This window comes from Simochromis diagramma, unplaced genomic scaffold (genome assembly GCF_900408965.1).
Source record: "Simochromis diagramma unplaced genomic scaffold, fSimDia1.1 OVJJ01000150.1, whole genome shotgun sequence".
In the NCBI taxonomy this organism is placed as follows: domain Eukaryota; kingdom Metazoa; phylum Chordata; class Actinopteri; order Cichliformes; family Cichlidae; genus Simochromis; species Simochromis diagramma.
In genome coordinates, this window is record NW_024387083.1 from 2,894,642 (window position 1) to 2,910,794 (window position 16,153).

Genomic DNA, 16,153 nt, shown 5'->3' on the forward strand with positions numbered 1-16,153 from the left:
TACATTTTTGACCTTGTATGTATCTTATAGAAAATCAAAAATAAAGTCAAACCTCTGCACTCAAATCTTGATAAAAAGAACAGTTCAAAGAAATCATTTATAACGTCCAAATACCACGACATCCATGATGAGTGTATGTAGACCACAGTTGTAAGATAGAAATAATTTTCTGTTTCCAGTGGAGTTATTGCTGTCTTCCTCACTCTGTGTACAGGGGGGGGGGGCACACACACCTACAAGCACACAAAACACTCAGGCATGTATGTTTACTTATCTTTGTGAGGACATTCAGTGATAAATATTAATCAATACTCATAATCGTATGGCCCCCTTAACTCTACATTTGACCATCACAACAGAGTACCAAACCTAAATGTAACTCTGGCTTTAATCCTGAAGCCAAGCCTGCAGGGGGTTCCTTTTTGTTTCAGATTTACTGAGTAGTGGGCAGCAAAATATGTGTGCATGTGTGTCTGCCTGTGTGTGTATGCATGCGAAGGAGCTTAAAAGAAAGCAACTGGACTTCTTTAAGTTTCTTGAAGAGTCACCTCCCATCCAAGGTGTGAAAAAGGGCTACCATGGTACCTGGTAGATTGAGAACCCATACAGACATTAAAGGAAAATGACTTTCTCACTGATGTAAACATTGACATTCACATTTTCAGCAGATTGCTTTCAGAAAACCACTCTGATATCAGACAGAATTGTCAGCTCATTACTCTCTTTAAGACCTTTGTAGGTCAGAACTAATTACTGAAAGTAACTCAAGACTTTGGCATATCTGTTGATTGCAAATCTGTTCTAACGCATGCCATCTTTGAGATGACAAAGTTGGAAGGCCTGTTTGGTCAGGTCATGTTCCTTAGCTTTCAGCCCCGCCCAGATACCCACTGGCTTTGATTTACACCAGTCTAACAAGCACATCATCAGTCAGGTGTGGTATTGCTTTTTGTTTAACTCAGAGGACAAGAGCAGGGAGATCACACAGTGAAGGAACACCCTAGGGAAGTCTCTGTGCTGTGATTTTTCTCCACAGAAGACATTTTACAGCTCTACAATTGTTTCTGGGAGAAGGTATAAGGAACTGTCTGTGGAGTCCTGCTGCTGCAGCTTGTCAGTCCAACACAGGTGTGTTTCATTTACTGTTTTGTCTCTGTGCCTTCCCACTATGACTTTGATGTGCATTCTACATAGATACATAGTCACAAATATTACTGTTGATGTAGTTGTCTACTTTTTTACTGTTTGTTGTTGATTGTATGGATAAACTTTTATATCTTTGTTTACGATATACAATCCTGTATTTGCTGTCATATCACCCAAATGTAAGCCATGATTAGTTAGTAGTTAGTTTTAGTTTTGATGGAGGTTTTTCTATCCATATACTGAAAGTCAGACCTGAATCATTTGTAAACTAAGTAGATTGTGTCAGGCATTGATCACATTCTCTATAGTTGTAGTTGTCCCCAAGTAGGACATTAAGATTAACATGTGATTAATATTCCACAGAGAGAGAAGGGTAAAGGTGCAACCGTTCCAAACCTGAAGAGAAAACATGCAGTCACATGCAAATCCAAATTTCCTTTAAGTACAGATTATGTGCTCAAAGCTGCATGCCTTAAGCAACAAACGGACACCAGTCTCTGGTTAAGACTTCTTGGAATTTCAGACTGGAATTTTGTCAGTGATTCTTCCTCATGTAAGCTGATCTGTCTGAATGAGAAAAAACAAATGTAAGTGTTGGAATTGGGTGTAAGGGTCTTCCGACTTCCCTTCCAAATCGAGTAGGAAGAACCACTGTTGGCTCAGTGGACCATAAGACTTTTTTTTTTTTTTTTTTTTAATATTAAATTATGCATTTAATTGTCCACCTGCTTGACTTAACAGACTAGTAAGATCTAGACTTCTTTCATACCTCGTGATTTCAGTGGCAGGAAGTATGATATCTCACACACAAACATGGCAGTCAAATAAAACTCCCGAAGTCCCTTTAGCGGTCATTCCTTTCCTCTACAGGAAAATCCTGCTTTTGATTGCAGGTGCCCTTCCCTTTAAGGGAAAACATGGACACGGACCATTGGAGGAAAATGCTCCCCATAGCTTAAGGGCTACCAGATGGTCTGAGTATATGGTTGATGGCTTCATAATACCTTTAATTTGTCACCTCTATGTTCATAACAAATAATTTGTCTTAATCCACATTAAATTTTACGAGCCAATCTAAGATTAAAGTTCTAAAATGGTTTTAAAATGTTTGGTTTTTTTTGTTTTTACGTTTGGTGAGACAATTATATCTTCTCAGTTCCTGACTTTAATGTTGTTAAAGTCAGGAACTTAATGGTGACATCATTACAGACACAGATAAAATATTGCCTTATGCCTGCAGTTTAGACAAACAATGAGACTGTAGATTTGTTTCTGTTTGTACTGTAAAAGGACCACTTGTAACTCTTGGACAAACTAGAATCATGGTTCCACCCAGGCTTCTTTTGTTCTCAAACATATTACTTTTTTTTTTTTTTTTTTTTTTTTTTTGCCTGTCCCGTTTGGCTCTTTTGCCATCAGAATTATTGTCTAAAGGCAAAGAAAGATGCCCAACGGATTTACTTTACCAAATTGACCATCCCAGCCTTGCCTTAATGGTCCATTTGATTCACCTTTTATTGTTTATTTTATTTTCACTTGCTGAATACGGGACAGACTTGACTGGAGGAAAGAAAGGGAGAAAGAAAGAGGGAAAGAGAAACAGCTGAGAAGAGGGACGGGGGAGAAGGGCAAAAAACAAAAACCAACAGAATGGGCAGGGAAAAAAGAAGAAAAAAAAGAAGTAATATGTTTGAGAACAAAAGAAGCCTGGGTGGAACCATGATATATTACTTTAAAAGTCGAAAGTTGCATGTCTGTGGATACATTTGTTTCTTTTAGAAGAAGGTTTTTAAAACTCTGCTTGTGTCATTCCTGTTATCCACCTTTCCGGCTTTAATTTTGCTTTGACTGTGACTGTGATGTTGTACATTTGTATGTTATCTTTTTGACTTGTCATGAAGCTTTTTCTTGTCCCCCCAGCACTGTGTACATTGCCATGAGAAACAACTTGGGTTGAAGGTCATTTCTCTCCATGCAACGCTACTCTCATTACATTGCACCAATGGACCCTCAGGTTTGTCCACCACCTCTCAGTAGCAGCCAGTCAGTGATTAGTGGCCTTGACAAATCCCCAGCAAGCACTTTCAGACCTGGCCACTCACGGAGCAGCAGCACAGGTTCTGGCAAGCACTCAAAACAGGTAAAAAGAAAAAAAGACACTAACTATACTGTAAAGTAAAAGATAAAACTGTAACCCACTTGGTACAAATGGGCTTCCAGAGATTTTCTCCATTTCTGCCCCCTCTTGCAATCCATATCACAGAATTCCTCCACATGTTGACTGACACCTGAAACTAAAAGCTGTGTTTTCATAAATGTAATTTTAAAGTGCTTTCTGTCTCTATCAGTCTCGTCACTGGGAGGTAGTGGATGACTTGCAGCATGTTGACAGGGGTTTGGTTCCAGGGTCATCTGGAGATCTCAGTATTCCTGGGATCTGTGAGGGCTACTTGATGAAAAGGAGAAAATATCCGCTCAAAGGCTGGCACAAAGTGAGAGAATTTAAACTATTTTGCTCTTCCAGTTTCTCAGTGAAACTGTAGTAAATCCTGCAGGGTTGAACAGTGAAGATTTTTATCAACAACTAATTTGCCAAACTCTCTTTTTAGAGGTACTTTCTGTTGGAGAAAGGCATTCTCAAGTACTCAAAGACCCAGCAAGATGTAAGTCCAACACAAAAACATCAAACAATAATGATACGCTCTGATGAAGAATAAAGTGTTAAATGTCCTCTGCCATTGTGTTTAGATTCAAAGAGGGAAGCTGCATGGCTCTCTGGACATCAGCATGGCTGTCATGTCTGTGAATAAGAAGACCAAACGCATAGACCTGGATGCTGGAGACAACCTGTATCACCTCAAGGTAACTTATTGGTTCCAGGATGAGTCAAGTGTTTACTGTGGCTAGAATCAGATGTATCCAAATTAAATAAGTTCTCTTCTCTCTGGTATTAGGCAAAAAGTCACGACATTTTCTACATCTGGTTGACCAAGCTGTGTGCCCATCGTGTGTTCAGAAAAAATGAGGCCATGAGTGTCCACCGTGGTGTGCTTCATGCGCTTTCTTTGGGCCAGAGCACTCTCCCGGCTTTCTCTCAGCAAAGCAGAGCAACAGTCAGTATAACTTCCTGCTCCAGTAAACTGTCCACAGCTGAAAGGAAATTTACTTTGTGCTATAGTAATCCAATCAAATGGAGAATCGCAGATAGACTGGTGAACATTTTTGTGACCAAAAAATGTTTGAGTATTAATAATTTGGATGATAATACTTTAGACAGCTGACTATCAAAAAAAATACAGAAAATGGTATTTATGTAATCCATGATCACTGTAGTCTGAAAAACGGCAGTACAGATACTGTAATTGTGAAAGTGCTTTCTTTTAACCTTGATATATAATCCTGCAGATTCCTCACTATGCCAGCTCTGCATCGGTGTACCATCCAGAGATGGCAAGTCCTGCCCCAGCTGTTGCCAGTCAACCAGGTGTGACCAGCAAGGTATCAGCTTGGCTGCAGCAGACCCACGACATAGATGCAACCTCCAATGGTGAGAGCTGCATTAGAGATGGCGCCAGAAAGAGAGGCCTGATTCTTGATCATATGTCCTCCATATTTAACAATGAATACAGATTTGATCAGTAGGTGTGCCTGTCTCTTCGTTCCATTTCTAAACTGTGACCTTTAACCCACTGCCTATCAGAACTGGCTCGTTGTCAGGCAGATCTGACAGAACTGGCTCAACTTATCCAGAGACTGAATTGGCTGGAAGGAGGCTACCCTATCACTAACACAGACCTGGAGATGCGAATCAGCATGCAGGCAAGTATGCTGGTCCCAAATGTGAATGTGTGTCACTTGTCAAAGAATATTTAACAACCGGGGGGGAGAGAAGTAATTTCACACAAAGTTTGATGTTTAATCTAAGCAAAAATCTGAAATGAATGTTTTAAATGGGCTTTAAAATTTATGGTATCAAGCACAATAGGCATCCAGTAAAAAGGCTGTAACACTTCACCATAGTTTTTCTTTAGGAAATGCAAAAAGAAATTAAACAAAATACACCCATAATTGCTCATTCTGAAATATTTTCCAGGTCATTCACTATCTTAACCAACTATATACCAGATTAGCCTTAACAGCACCATATATAAACTATAGGATGGAACTGTGATATGATGCTGTTGGGATTTCATTCTCAGCTTCAGAATTGCTCCACCCTAACCTGCAAAAGAAAATGGTCTGGAAAAAGAAGCTATAATTTTGTACTTCTGTGTTTAGAATCTCTCCCTGGAAAAACCCAAGAAAAAGAATGGGCGAATGCCGGGTCACTCCAGGACTCTGTCTCGTGCTGAGGCCATGGGGGGAATGGTAGGAATTTGTTACTTAATGTCTTGTTACAGTACCATCAGACAGCTCACCACTGTTTAGCCTCATACAATTCTGTAACTCTTTTCCTTTTCTCTTCATCTCCAGCAGTTCACTTCCAGTCATCTGAGCACAAATTCCACTTCTGTACAGTCCATTCCAAACTACGTCTACTCTCAGCTGTCCAATCCTCAAGTAACCTCACCTGAAGCTAAGAAGCTCCACCAGGAGATCTGCACTGCTTCTCAGAGAGGTATGGCCTTGCTGCCACTTGGCTAAGTCTGAAGCTCTCTGCATTAGCATTGACTTTTTTTTCCCTTTACATATTCCCTGACACATTTTGACATATTGCTGAGAGTGTGAAAATCCTCATCTATCACTTACACTTTTGCTGTGTTGCAGTTCACAGTTCTCTGAAGTCCATTCATGAGGTTTTGACCTTGGAGCGTGAGAGACTGAGGCAAGCCTGGACCGGCCCAGACATGCGGCAGAACACCTCACAGCAGCTCGCTACCATCTGTAGCACATTGTCTGAGGTAACATACACATATGTATACAAACATGGACACTTCTGGCCTATGTGGAAGCAAACTTAACCTGACTTCTAATTCTTGATGTCATAAACCAGATAAAAACACAGACTAGATCCTTCACCATACCCCAGTTAGTGTCTTTCCAACACTCTAAATCTTAGTGTAGCCCTGCAAACGGCAACAATGGGCCCAGCCCTAAGTGATACTGTTGAGCAGGTTTGGGCTGTTTTTAGGTAAGACAGGCACAAGTTAATACAGGTGGAACTTAAAGGAACACACCTCAAGTATTCCTTTCTTTTCACACACAAATATGCATATAAAAAGACTGTCGCATACTGAAACAAAGCAGTCAGGTCAGGGACTTGTTGGCTCCTGCTGTCAGACTGACTGTGCTTATGCAACACTTCTTGCTTTCCTCTTGGCTTCTTACCATGGTGCATGTGACTGCATGTTTGAACATCAGCGGCTGTGACTTTGGGCTTTATTTTGTTAATAGTTGCTTGGCAACTGGCTATCAACTGATATCCACAGTGATGAACATATCCCATGGTTAATAAATGTATGTTATTACCCTGTTTATTTACTGTTATAGCACTCTACTGGAAACTGGTGAGACTTTCACCCTCTTGTTCAAAATCGCTTTAGAGTCGTTTACTAACCATAATTTAGTGAGTTTAAAGGGTAAATAAAGTTTTTCTACGAAGAATTGATTGATAAAGATCCTTTTTTTTTTTTTTTGCAAGAGGGTGTTTTGTTAATAGTTGCTTGGCAACTGGCTATCAACTGATATCCACAGTGATGGATAATTCAGAAATACTAAATGTCTGAAGGTACCTTTCCTAACCTGTACTAAGTTCATTTACTAAAGTCCTACCTGGCCAACTAAAAAGCTCTGTCCTTGCTAAGATATTATACATAATTCAGTTTGATTGTGCTGGTATTTTCTGTACTGGAGAGCAACTGCACTTGGCAACAAGTAATATTTGCCTCACCTCTGCTCTGTTTGTGCTTTGGAGTGTGCGTGATATTCCCTGCATGCATTTTTGATCCTGTGTGTTTCTTCTGCACTTCTCCTGCATGGCTTGTGTGCATGTGTGCCTGCGCGCATGCAGCTTGATATACAGTCCCATCTGACCAAAGTCCATTCCCTTTCCCTGTCCTCTGACTCTTCTGAAGAATCCTTCTGCACTGTCCGTCCAGACCAGGTGTGTAGTGTATGTGTGTAGCATTATTATTATTATTATTATTATTTTTTTTTTTCTGGTGTCACTAATAATCATCCTGATTAACATTGAATTCTTGCTCAGGATCATGAAGAAATTTTATCTGACTGAAGCTATAAGATTGTGGGGAAACTTTGGTCAAAAGAAGGAAAACATGGAATGATTTACAGTCTAGTGATGTGGGTGGTGGTGCTGCTGTTATTCACAGTTGGGACAGCTGCACCTACAATTCTTACAGAGCAAGTTGTGTGGGTAGCACCTGTTGGAAATAACTGTGCATGTCAGTCGTCACTGTTCTGAATTCACTTCGCACACCTTACAGGTAGACTTGTTTATTGGACTTAAATGGTCAAACTATAGCTGGAACCATGTTTCATCCTTACAGAGAACGCCTTCCTTAAGCCGTCACAGTAACCGTCCACCTTCAGTGGCAGATTCTATGGCAGAGTATTTTGATGCTAGCGAGGTAATAGTGTGCGAGACTTCGTCAGAGGCCGAGGCTTCTGATGAATCGGGCCTGAGTGACATTACCACCACTAGCACATCAGAGCCTGAAGAAGGACACTGTGAGTATTTACTTTCAAATAAATCACCACTGCACAATTTTCTGTGTCACAACAAAGGTTAACATGAAACAAAAACATCAAGTCATTGTTTCCTCTGTCCTCCACAGCTGCTGCTACTCTTAACTACAGAGAAAGTTTGAACAGCGCAAGTCACAAGCCACGGCCAGTGCCTCCTGATACTGGTAAAGTCATCTTCTGTTAAGCAAACCTGGAAATTTATATTTCAACATGGTAACCGCTAATATGAAAGGAATGATAACAGTAGGACAGACATGGCTGCTAATCGTGCTTCTGATTCACACAAAATTCAGACGTGAAGTAGCCTGTATACATTTGGAACCAAACTGTTGCTTTGTCAAAACCACTTAGGTTTCAGCTCGGATGAGCATGCTTTGCAAAGCGGCTTGCAGCAGCAGCCATATACAGGCTGAAGCAACTTAAATTCTATGTCCCAAATGGCACTTGCCCATGGAAAAGGGCAGCAGGACAGCCATGAGTTTATCTGGGCTAATATGAGTTTATCTGGGCTAATATGAGTTTATCTGGGCTAATATGAGTTTATCTGGGCTAATATGAGTTTCTGCCATAACTGGTGCTAAACATGACTCCAAAACCTACCTCAATTATGTTCAGTCCAGTAGAGCTTTGTTGGGTTGACAATAAAACTCTACAATATACACTCAAGTATGCAGTGGGACAAAATGATGTCCTCCTGGATCAAAGGTGCAAACTGTTTTGTTTTTGTTTTGTTTTTTTAAAAAAAAAAAAAAAAAAAAAAAATCTCGCTGACCTGTTCCTGATGCTGCAGAGTCGTCTTCTGGATGGAGGAGGAGTAAACAGTTGGTGGGAGGGGTGATGCGGGTCAGCCATGATGCTAGTGGCTTTACGAATGCAGCATGAGGTGTAAATGTTCTGTAGACTGGGTAGAGAGCTGCCAATAATCCTCCGGAGGGCTCTGCATGTTGATGCATGGCAGTTTCCATACTAGACTATTTAATTGTAATTTCGGAGACCTTCAACATTTCTAACCATGTATGGCCTGTAATTTAATAAGGATCTTAAGAATCTCGAAACATGCTATAAAACAGCAGTTCCCAACCTTTTTTGCGCCACGGACCAGTTTGTCTGACAACATTTTCACAGACCAGCCTTTAAGATGTCGTGGATAAATACAACAAAATAAAACTAGTACCGGTACCAGAAAAAGAAGATTTATTCATAACACACAGGGAAAGACCCAGGGAAACAGAGTTTAAAAATAAAGATTAAAACCATAAATTTCATACCCAAGCCTCAACTCACGTACCGGTCCGTAGCCCGGGCATTGAGGACCGCTGCCATAAAAGGTTTTGGAAACACCACCAGTGAGGCCTGGAACATGTGGTTATTGTGATTATTCTTGGTTAGAGTTGACCAGGTTTATCTCATTTTGTTTTTGTATTTTTAATCATTCATTTTGTTTAATATGTTACGCTGTTTTGTGGTGTTACCATGCAGGTCGTCGCACTACCCTGCCTGCCCCCTGCGCAGACAACAGCCACATTGGCATTATGACCATCCTCTACAACAACATTGGCAAGGATCTGTCCAGAGTGTCTATGCCAGTTGCTCTCAATGAGCCACTCTCATTGCTGCAGAGGCTCAGTGAAGAACTGGAGTACTCTGAGCTGCTGGACATTGCCAGCAACATTGATGATCCATATGAGAGGATGGTGTGTTGGGATTGCTTATGATTTCTGACCCGCTGGGGGTCAAATCAAGTTGAATTTGGTGTAAGGCTTGTTGAGGATTTAGGAAAAATTTGTTTTTGTCTTGTTTGTTTTTAGGTTTATGTAGCAGCATTCTCCATCTCTGGTTATGCCTGGGCATCCTGGAGGAATCGTTACAAACCCTTCAACCCAGTCCTGGGTGAAACGTATGAGAATTACAGAGAAGACAAAGGATTCCAATACATTAGTGAACAGGTAACCTGAAGACATAATGATTCGGCTTATTGGTGTTTTAGAACAGACTTTAATGCTGTATTGTCTTATGTTTTCAGGTCAGTCACCATCCACCCATCTCTGCTTGCCATGCAGAGTCAGAAAACTTCACTTTCTGGCAAGGTGTGTTTTTGTTTTTTGGTTTCTTAAGCAAGTCCCAGATATACAGCAATCAGACCTAACACTGCAGCTTTTCCTTCTTTAATTCTGCTCTCAGATCAGAGATGGAAGTACAAGTTTTGGGGCAAGTCTGTGGAGATCATCTCTTCTGGACTGGTTAATGTTACCCTACCCAGGTGATGATTTTATGCCACTTTTAACCACAAAAGATGTCAAACAAAGGGACAGTGTTTTAATATTTCAGTAGTAGTAGTAGTAGTAGTATACAACACCATACACTAGTACAAGAGATGACAAAGAATCATTGCTCTATATCAAGATTGGTGAATAATTGAAACTTTTACATACAATAATGTTTTTATAAAAAGGGACTGATCAAAAGCGTGTATGTTTGTTTTAGTTTTTTTTTTTTTTTTTTTTTTTTTTTTTTTTTTTTTAAATAAATAAATAAATAAATAACAGGCCTAATGTTGCTCCAAAGCTGGACAATTTCACCAAACTGTCCATTGAAGGAAGTGCAGTTTCTGGCACTTCCATGTTGGCTTAATTTTTCAAAGGCGTGATTTGTCCAGATAAAAAGGAGAAATGCAAACAGGCTAGAAGATTGATCGGATGAGTGGGAGACCTTGAAGACTATCTTGAGGCTTTTTGGCTACAAATGCTGACACAGAAGTGACAATATTATAAATGTTAGTAAAAAGTAAACAAGATAGACTAAAGCAAAGGATGGCTGGTTTGCAGTTTGCTGTCACAAGGCACCAGCATTTCTAGAAATCCATATACAATTTGAGCCTGTACGAATCATCTACATTTAAAAACTGTTTCAATTTCATTATGCAATGATCACAGTATAATTTGTTTGTTTTTTTTTGTTTAGGTATGGTGATCACTATGAATGGAATAAGGCCGTTACATGTATCCACAATGTCCTGAGTCAGCAACGCTCTTTGGAGCACTATGGTGAGGTGATCATCAGAAACGCAAAGAGTGATGTGTGCACCTGCAAGATTACCTTTGTCAAGGTAAGGACATGCACATATGTATATTTTTTTTCTAATTTAGCCAGAGGTCCATGTAATGCATTGAAATTGTGCTAAGTGCCTTCATCTTTTCATCCCAGTCCCGCTACTGGAGCTCGGACAGCAGTAAGAATGAGGTGCAGGGTGTGGTTTTGGACCAGGCTGGGTCAGTGATTCATCGTTTCGGAGGTCTCTGGCATGAAGGCATTTTCTGTGATACTCTACCTACACCAAAATGTATCTGGAAACCCAGTGAGTACCACTGTTCAGCGCTCAAATCCCTCACAAATTACTCCAATCCTATGACTCATGTAAAGACCACCTTCAACCTGAGCCAAGACTGACTCATTGATCTCTTCCACAAATGATTAAGCTAATCTACTTTATACACAAACGCTGAGTTTTGTCAACTATGTTCAAGTTTTAGATGAAAGATCTTTAAATATCCACGATATCCTTTTCTATACAGATGTACAGCCTGATGACTATGTCAAGTTCTATGGCTTCTCAAGTTATGCCAGGGAACTTAATGAACTGACTTCAGAATTGAAGGCTGTCCTTCCACCTACGGACACACGTTTCAGACCGGACCAGAGGTATCCACAAGATCTTGTTTAATTTAAACTATGGTAGACTGACAGACATTTCTGCACCATCTTCTGTGCGCTCCAATTCCTTACTCTTGTCTGCTCTATCAGGCTCCTGGAGGAGGGAAAAATAGCAGAAGCAGATAAAAGGAAGGATGAGGTGGAGGAGAACCAAAGGGAAAGGAGGAAAGAAATGGCCAAGAAAGGGGAGGAACACATCCCCAGGTTCTTCAGGTGAGAAGCTTTCCTCGATGCCTCGTTCTGGTTTTGTGGTGGACTGTCAAAAGTCTAGTTAATAATTCAAGCAGCAACACATCTGGTGTCCTTTTCTTCAGTATCAGCCTTTTTCTGTAGGAAATGTATATAAATGTCATTTTCTAATCTGTTTACAAGATGTGGGGTTTGCTCAAGCGCATGCCTTTTAATATGGGAGTATTTGGATATTATTTTGAATGTAACAAAGACCACAAGATGGAAAGAGATTACTCTGTCCAACCAATAATGGTGGTAAAAGCTGGTATTTAAAGCACTAAATGATAAACATGATGGCAGTTTAAAAGGAGGGGGAGGGGGACCCATTGTGGGTTTTTTTTTTTTTTTTTTTTTTTTTTTTTTTTTTTTTTTTTAAAATATATAAATCAAACAAATAAACAAAAAAAAAACAACATCCAGGATTGTTTCTCAGACAGGGTATAGGATGGCCTTAATTTTAAGGTGGTTTTAAAGACCTAAGTAAACTGTTAGGTCAGTGGCTAATGGCTATTTTTTTTTTTATTATATTTTCTTCTACTGTATCATGCTGCTGAGTGACTGCTGCTCGTCAAACACATTTCATTGCAATGTTGACCCTGTGCTAACGTGCATATGACAAATAAAACTGAAACTAATAAGAGCTTAAATAAAATGTTTGATGCCTAACATAGTTGGGTATCAGCAGCTTGTTCTGTTTTTTGTTTTGTGGTGATCGGCTGCCTCACTGATACTGTCAACAGAAGAGGTTCTTGGATGTGATTATAAACGTCACATTCTTTAGATTTCTGTGTGAAAATACAGACTCTTAGAACACTCTATGTATTTTTATATATTTAGGCTTATTAATGTTTCCAGGTTGAATGACGTTCCAGTGTTGCATGTCACTAATTGGTCTGTTTTCCCAGAAAATCGGTGGATGAAGCTGGCAGAGAGGTGTGGCTGTACAATGGGACATACTGGATGCTCCGCAAAGACCCTGGCTTTGCCAATACTGAAAATCTGGATCTGTGGTAGAACTCTACACCCACCTGAATATGAGGCTGAATGAAAGCGGATCCATGTGAACACATAATGGCAGAATGAACACGTCGTCAATAAAAGTAATCAGCTATAACTATTTGTGATTATTAGCCTGGTGAAGAATAAACAGTATTGACCCAACAGCGGTGACCAAAGGGCCAAAATACTGCTACCAGTGGTGCAAGGGTATAGAGGGAAAGGGCTTTAAGAAGCATAAATGAACCTCTCATTAGTTTCATTTTGGTTCCAGTGTAGAGATGAGATGCTACTAAGGTACAAATGAAGACTGATTTAGATGAAGCCAGATGTCTTTCCTGCCTTTTTGCCTTTCTCTGCCATAAAGAAAATCTGAAATATTCTCATTTATGTTTAAGAAGCAAAGCTTAACTTGAATTCTATTTTAAATTGCTGCCATTTAGGAAAAAATTGGGTAAAATGTTTTCTTGATGTAAATAGTAGGTGATTTATAACATTTTATGTCATGTGTTTTGTAAATTTTAATATCAGGCTCAAAGTGTTAAATGCTTTCTTGTAGAGGGGCTTATGTGGTATTTTGCAGGTGAACTGGTGCTGTTCTCAGTGGGTCTTACTGTTTAAACAAAGTCTGTATGCATGTTGTGTTGGGTCACATTGGTGAATCCATATACCAGAATGAATCAAGCGCCATTTCAACCCAGCATTCTTCATTTCTCTCTGTCCTTGATGAGCTGAAACACCTCTTAGACATTTAGACTGTGAGTTGAATCAGTGAAGGGTTTTTATGTTTCAATAGTGGATTTTTAATAAGGAAAAGAGATGGCTGTTAAATCATTGTGAATGTTTTCTTTCAGTGGTTTAGTTTCAAATAAAAGGTTCTAGATCAACATTAAACTTCTGTTCATTACTAAACTGCACTAAAAAATTGCTGCCTAGAATCTGGATTTGTATTTATAAAGAAGTGAATATTTGCAACTGTGGTTGTTGTGAAATCCTCCAGTGCTGACTCATGCTCCTGTTTGGTTATCTTTCAAGGCTGTCATTATGTTGCACACGCAAGCAACTGAAGCATGCTAACACGTAGAAAGCAGGTGTACATGTTGTAACATTTTTTTTTTTTTTTTTTTTTTTTTTTTTTCCCCCTTATTCACCAGGAAGTGAAACTCTTAATATTCTTTAGATTCTTGAGTAGCAGCATATTTAATCTCTTATCATCCACCGAAGCGGTTTACTATACACAGTTGGCAAGATATGTGGCCTTGTCGGTTTTGTCATGAAAGTGAACTACTTCTTTTTACCTGGCTAAATCACAACTTATGCTGAACACATGACCTGCTCCTGTCCAGAGGTCTTTACAACAAAACCGGCTTCTGGCTTATTCAGGTAATATTATTATTATTATTATTATTATTTTTGTACTAATGCGGTTCACTTCTTATTGGGGTAAATCACTATGGTAACTTAAACTTTGAACGTAATCTGCTCCAGAGCAGGTTTGGTTCCAGATTAGAAATCAAGAGACATGCCGTCACCACCTGCTGACCTGACCTGCAGATCTCCAGAAAATGTGACACCATTTTCTGGAAGATTCCTTAGACCTGTGTGTGGGTGTAAAATTTTGTGGGTTTTGTCTTTTTGTTTTTCCTTTTGACAGTGAACAATGCAATGACTGTTTTATTCAAGCTGCTGAGAGAATTAAAAACCAAAGGCAGCAGGTTATGTTCAGAGTTTGGGTTTAAAATCAAGCACTCCATTTTAATAGATTCTTTTATGTAAAGCATGTTTTGAGTGCAACGTGGATTCTCTGCTGGTGCAGCTTGTTAAGGCACACCTTACTAAAACTGCTGAATGAAGCCTTGCATTGTTAATGGAATATCCATGTGTTTGTTATAAATGTTGTTGTGATTATTAGCCTGGTGAAAAATAAACAGTATTGACCCAATAGCAGTGACCAAAAGGCCAAAATCTGCCTATTTGTCTGTTTTTACACAGCTGGAAAGACAAATACACACCAAGAATACCTGTTCAGCCAATAAAATTTATTTCACTTTGATCTGCGACAAACAGACTATCGGGCTGTGAAACAGCAAGCTCTGTTTAAACTGATCCAGTTTAAAGTTTCAGAGCAGTAATGTGCAGCTATAGAGATAAACGGCACTGAGTGCGCAACCAGGTATTGAAACTATTAAGTGCAATTAAATAATATTGTCTCATCCCCAGTGTTGGGCAGGTTACTTTGAAAAAGTAATTAATTACAGTACTAGTTACTACTACAAAAAAGTTACTGAATTAGTAACTGAGTTTACAATATTCTAAAAGTAATTAATTACTTGAAAAGTAATTATTGCGTTACTTTTTTTTAAAAAAAACAAAAAAAACCCCTCTGGGGTCCAGGGTATAATTGCCCATTTTTAACTACTTTTGATTTTCCCTCCACATTTTACCTTTAAAAACTATTTACTTTGCCTTGTTTGTTATCATTCTTTTCAGCACAACCTCACGTGTCTGAATTTACAGTTATGATTTCATTTTGACATACTATGTTAACACAATTGATCTAAAATCAGACAAAAAAAACCCATAAAATACAAGTAGAAAAAGTTTTATTTTTTACTGTAACAACCACAAACATGTTTAATGAATCATATTTCACAACTTTAAATGCAAATATAAATTGTCAATTTTAAAATCATATGCACAAGTTTTGCAAACAAAGTTATTTGCAGCCATTTACCTTTTACCCCTTTTTTTTTTAAATAACCATTTCAAACTATTTACAGAACAATCAGGTGTTCTGCATTAAATAAGATGCCACACAAATTATTTGTGCCACTCCAAATATTTCCGTCCACTATAAAGGAGAACATCACAGCCTGATACCTGCAGGTCTGTGAGAGCATAGTGAGAGCTGCAGAGAGGATCATTGGTGTCTCTCTCCCCTCCCTCCAGGACATTTACAGCACCCGTCTCACTAAAAAAGCCCTTTGCATAGCGGCTGATCCCACGCACCCAATGCAAAGCTTCTTCAAGCTGCTGCCGTCGGGGAGGAGACTGCAGAGTCTCCAGGCCAGGACCAGCAGGCTGAAGGACAGCTTCATCCATCAGGCTGTCAGGAAGCTTAACTCCCTCCCGATTCTGCCCCCTCTCCCCTCTCTCCTCCACGGTCTCACTGAACTCTGTCACACACACTCACACACACACACTCTCTGACTCACTCACTGGCCTGCACCAGTTACCAGTCACTTTGTGGAGCATTGGACTGCCATTACCTCATAAGACTTTGTTGTTACACTATCTCTTACCGTACATTACTAAATCTCCATTTGCACTATTTGCCTATTTGCACTACTCTGCCTGGTTTGCA

The 16,153-nt window shown here is 39.5% G+C and overlaps 1 protein-coding gene across 5 annotated transcripts; it reads left to right on the forward strand.

Annotated features, from left to right (window-relative positions):
• The first annotated feature begins 916 nt into the window (after positions 1-916).
• LOC120742542 (oxysterol-binding protein-related protein 7-like) lies at positions 917-14,754 on the forward strand. 5 transcript variants are annotated; one of them, XM_040045911.1, is made up of 24 exons: positions 917-1,128; positions 2,017-2,101; positions 3,067-3,286; positions 3,495-3,638; positions 3,756-3,809; positions 3,895-4,008; positions 4,101-4,259; positions 4,552-4,693; positions 4,847-4,965; positions 5,425-5,514; positions 5,620-5,764; positions 5,914-6,047; positions 7,157-7,249; positions 7,653-7,833; positions 7,941-8,015; positions 9,331-9,545; positions 9,660-9,797; positions 9,875-9,938; positions 10,033-10,111; positions 10,813-10,957; positions 11,056-11,206; positions 11,424-11,550; positions 11,653-11,775; positions 12,699-14,754. In XM_040045911.1, exons 3-24 carry the CDS (start codon positions 3,119-3,121, stop codon positions 12,805-12,807), a joined length of 2,769 nt encoding a protein of 922 aa, XP_039901845.1. In that variant the 5' UTR covers positions 917-1,128; positions 2,017-2,101; positions 3,067-3,118; the 3' UTR covers positions 12,808-14,754. The 5 variants fall into 5 exon arrangements, with proteins under 5 accessions (XP_039901845.1, XP_039901846.1, XP_039901844.1 ...); XM_040045912.1 differs by having other exon boundaries at positions 2,040-2,101; XM_040045910.1 differs by lacking the exon at positions 2,017-2,101.
• The last annotated feature ends 1,399 nt before the right edge of the window (positions 14,755-16,153 follow it).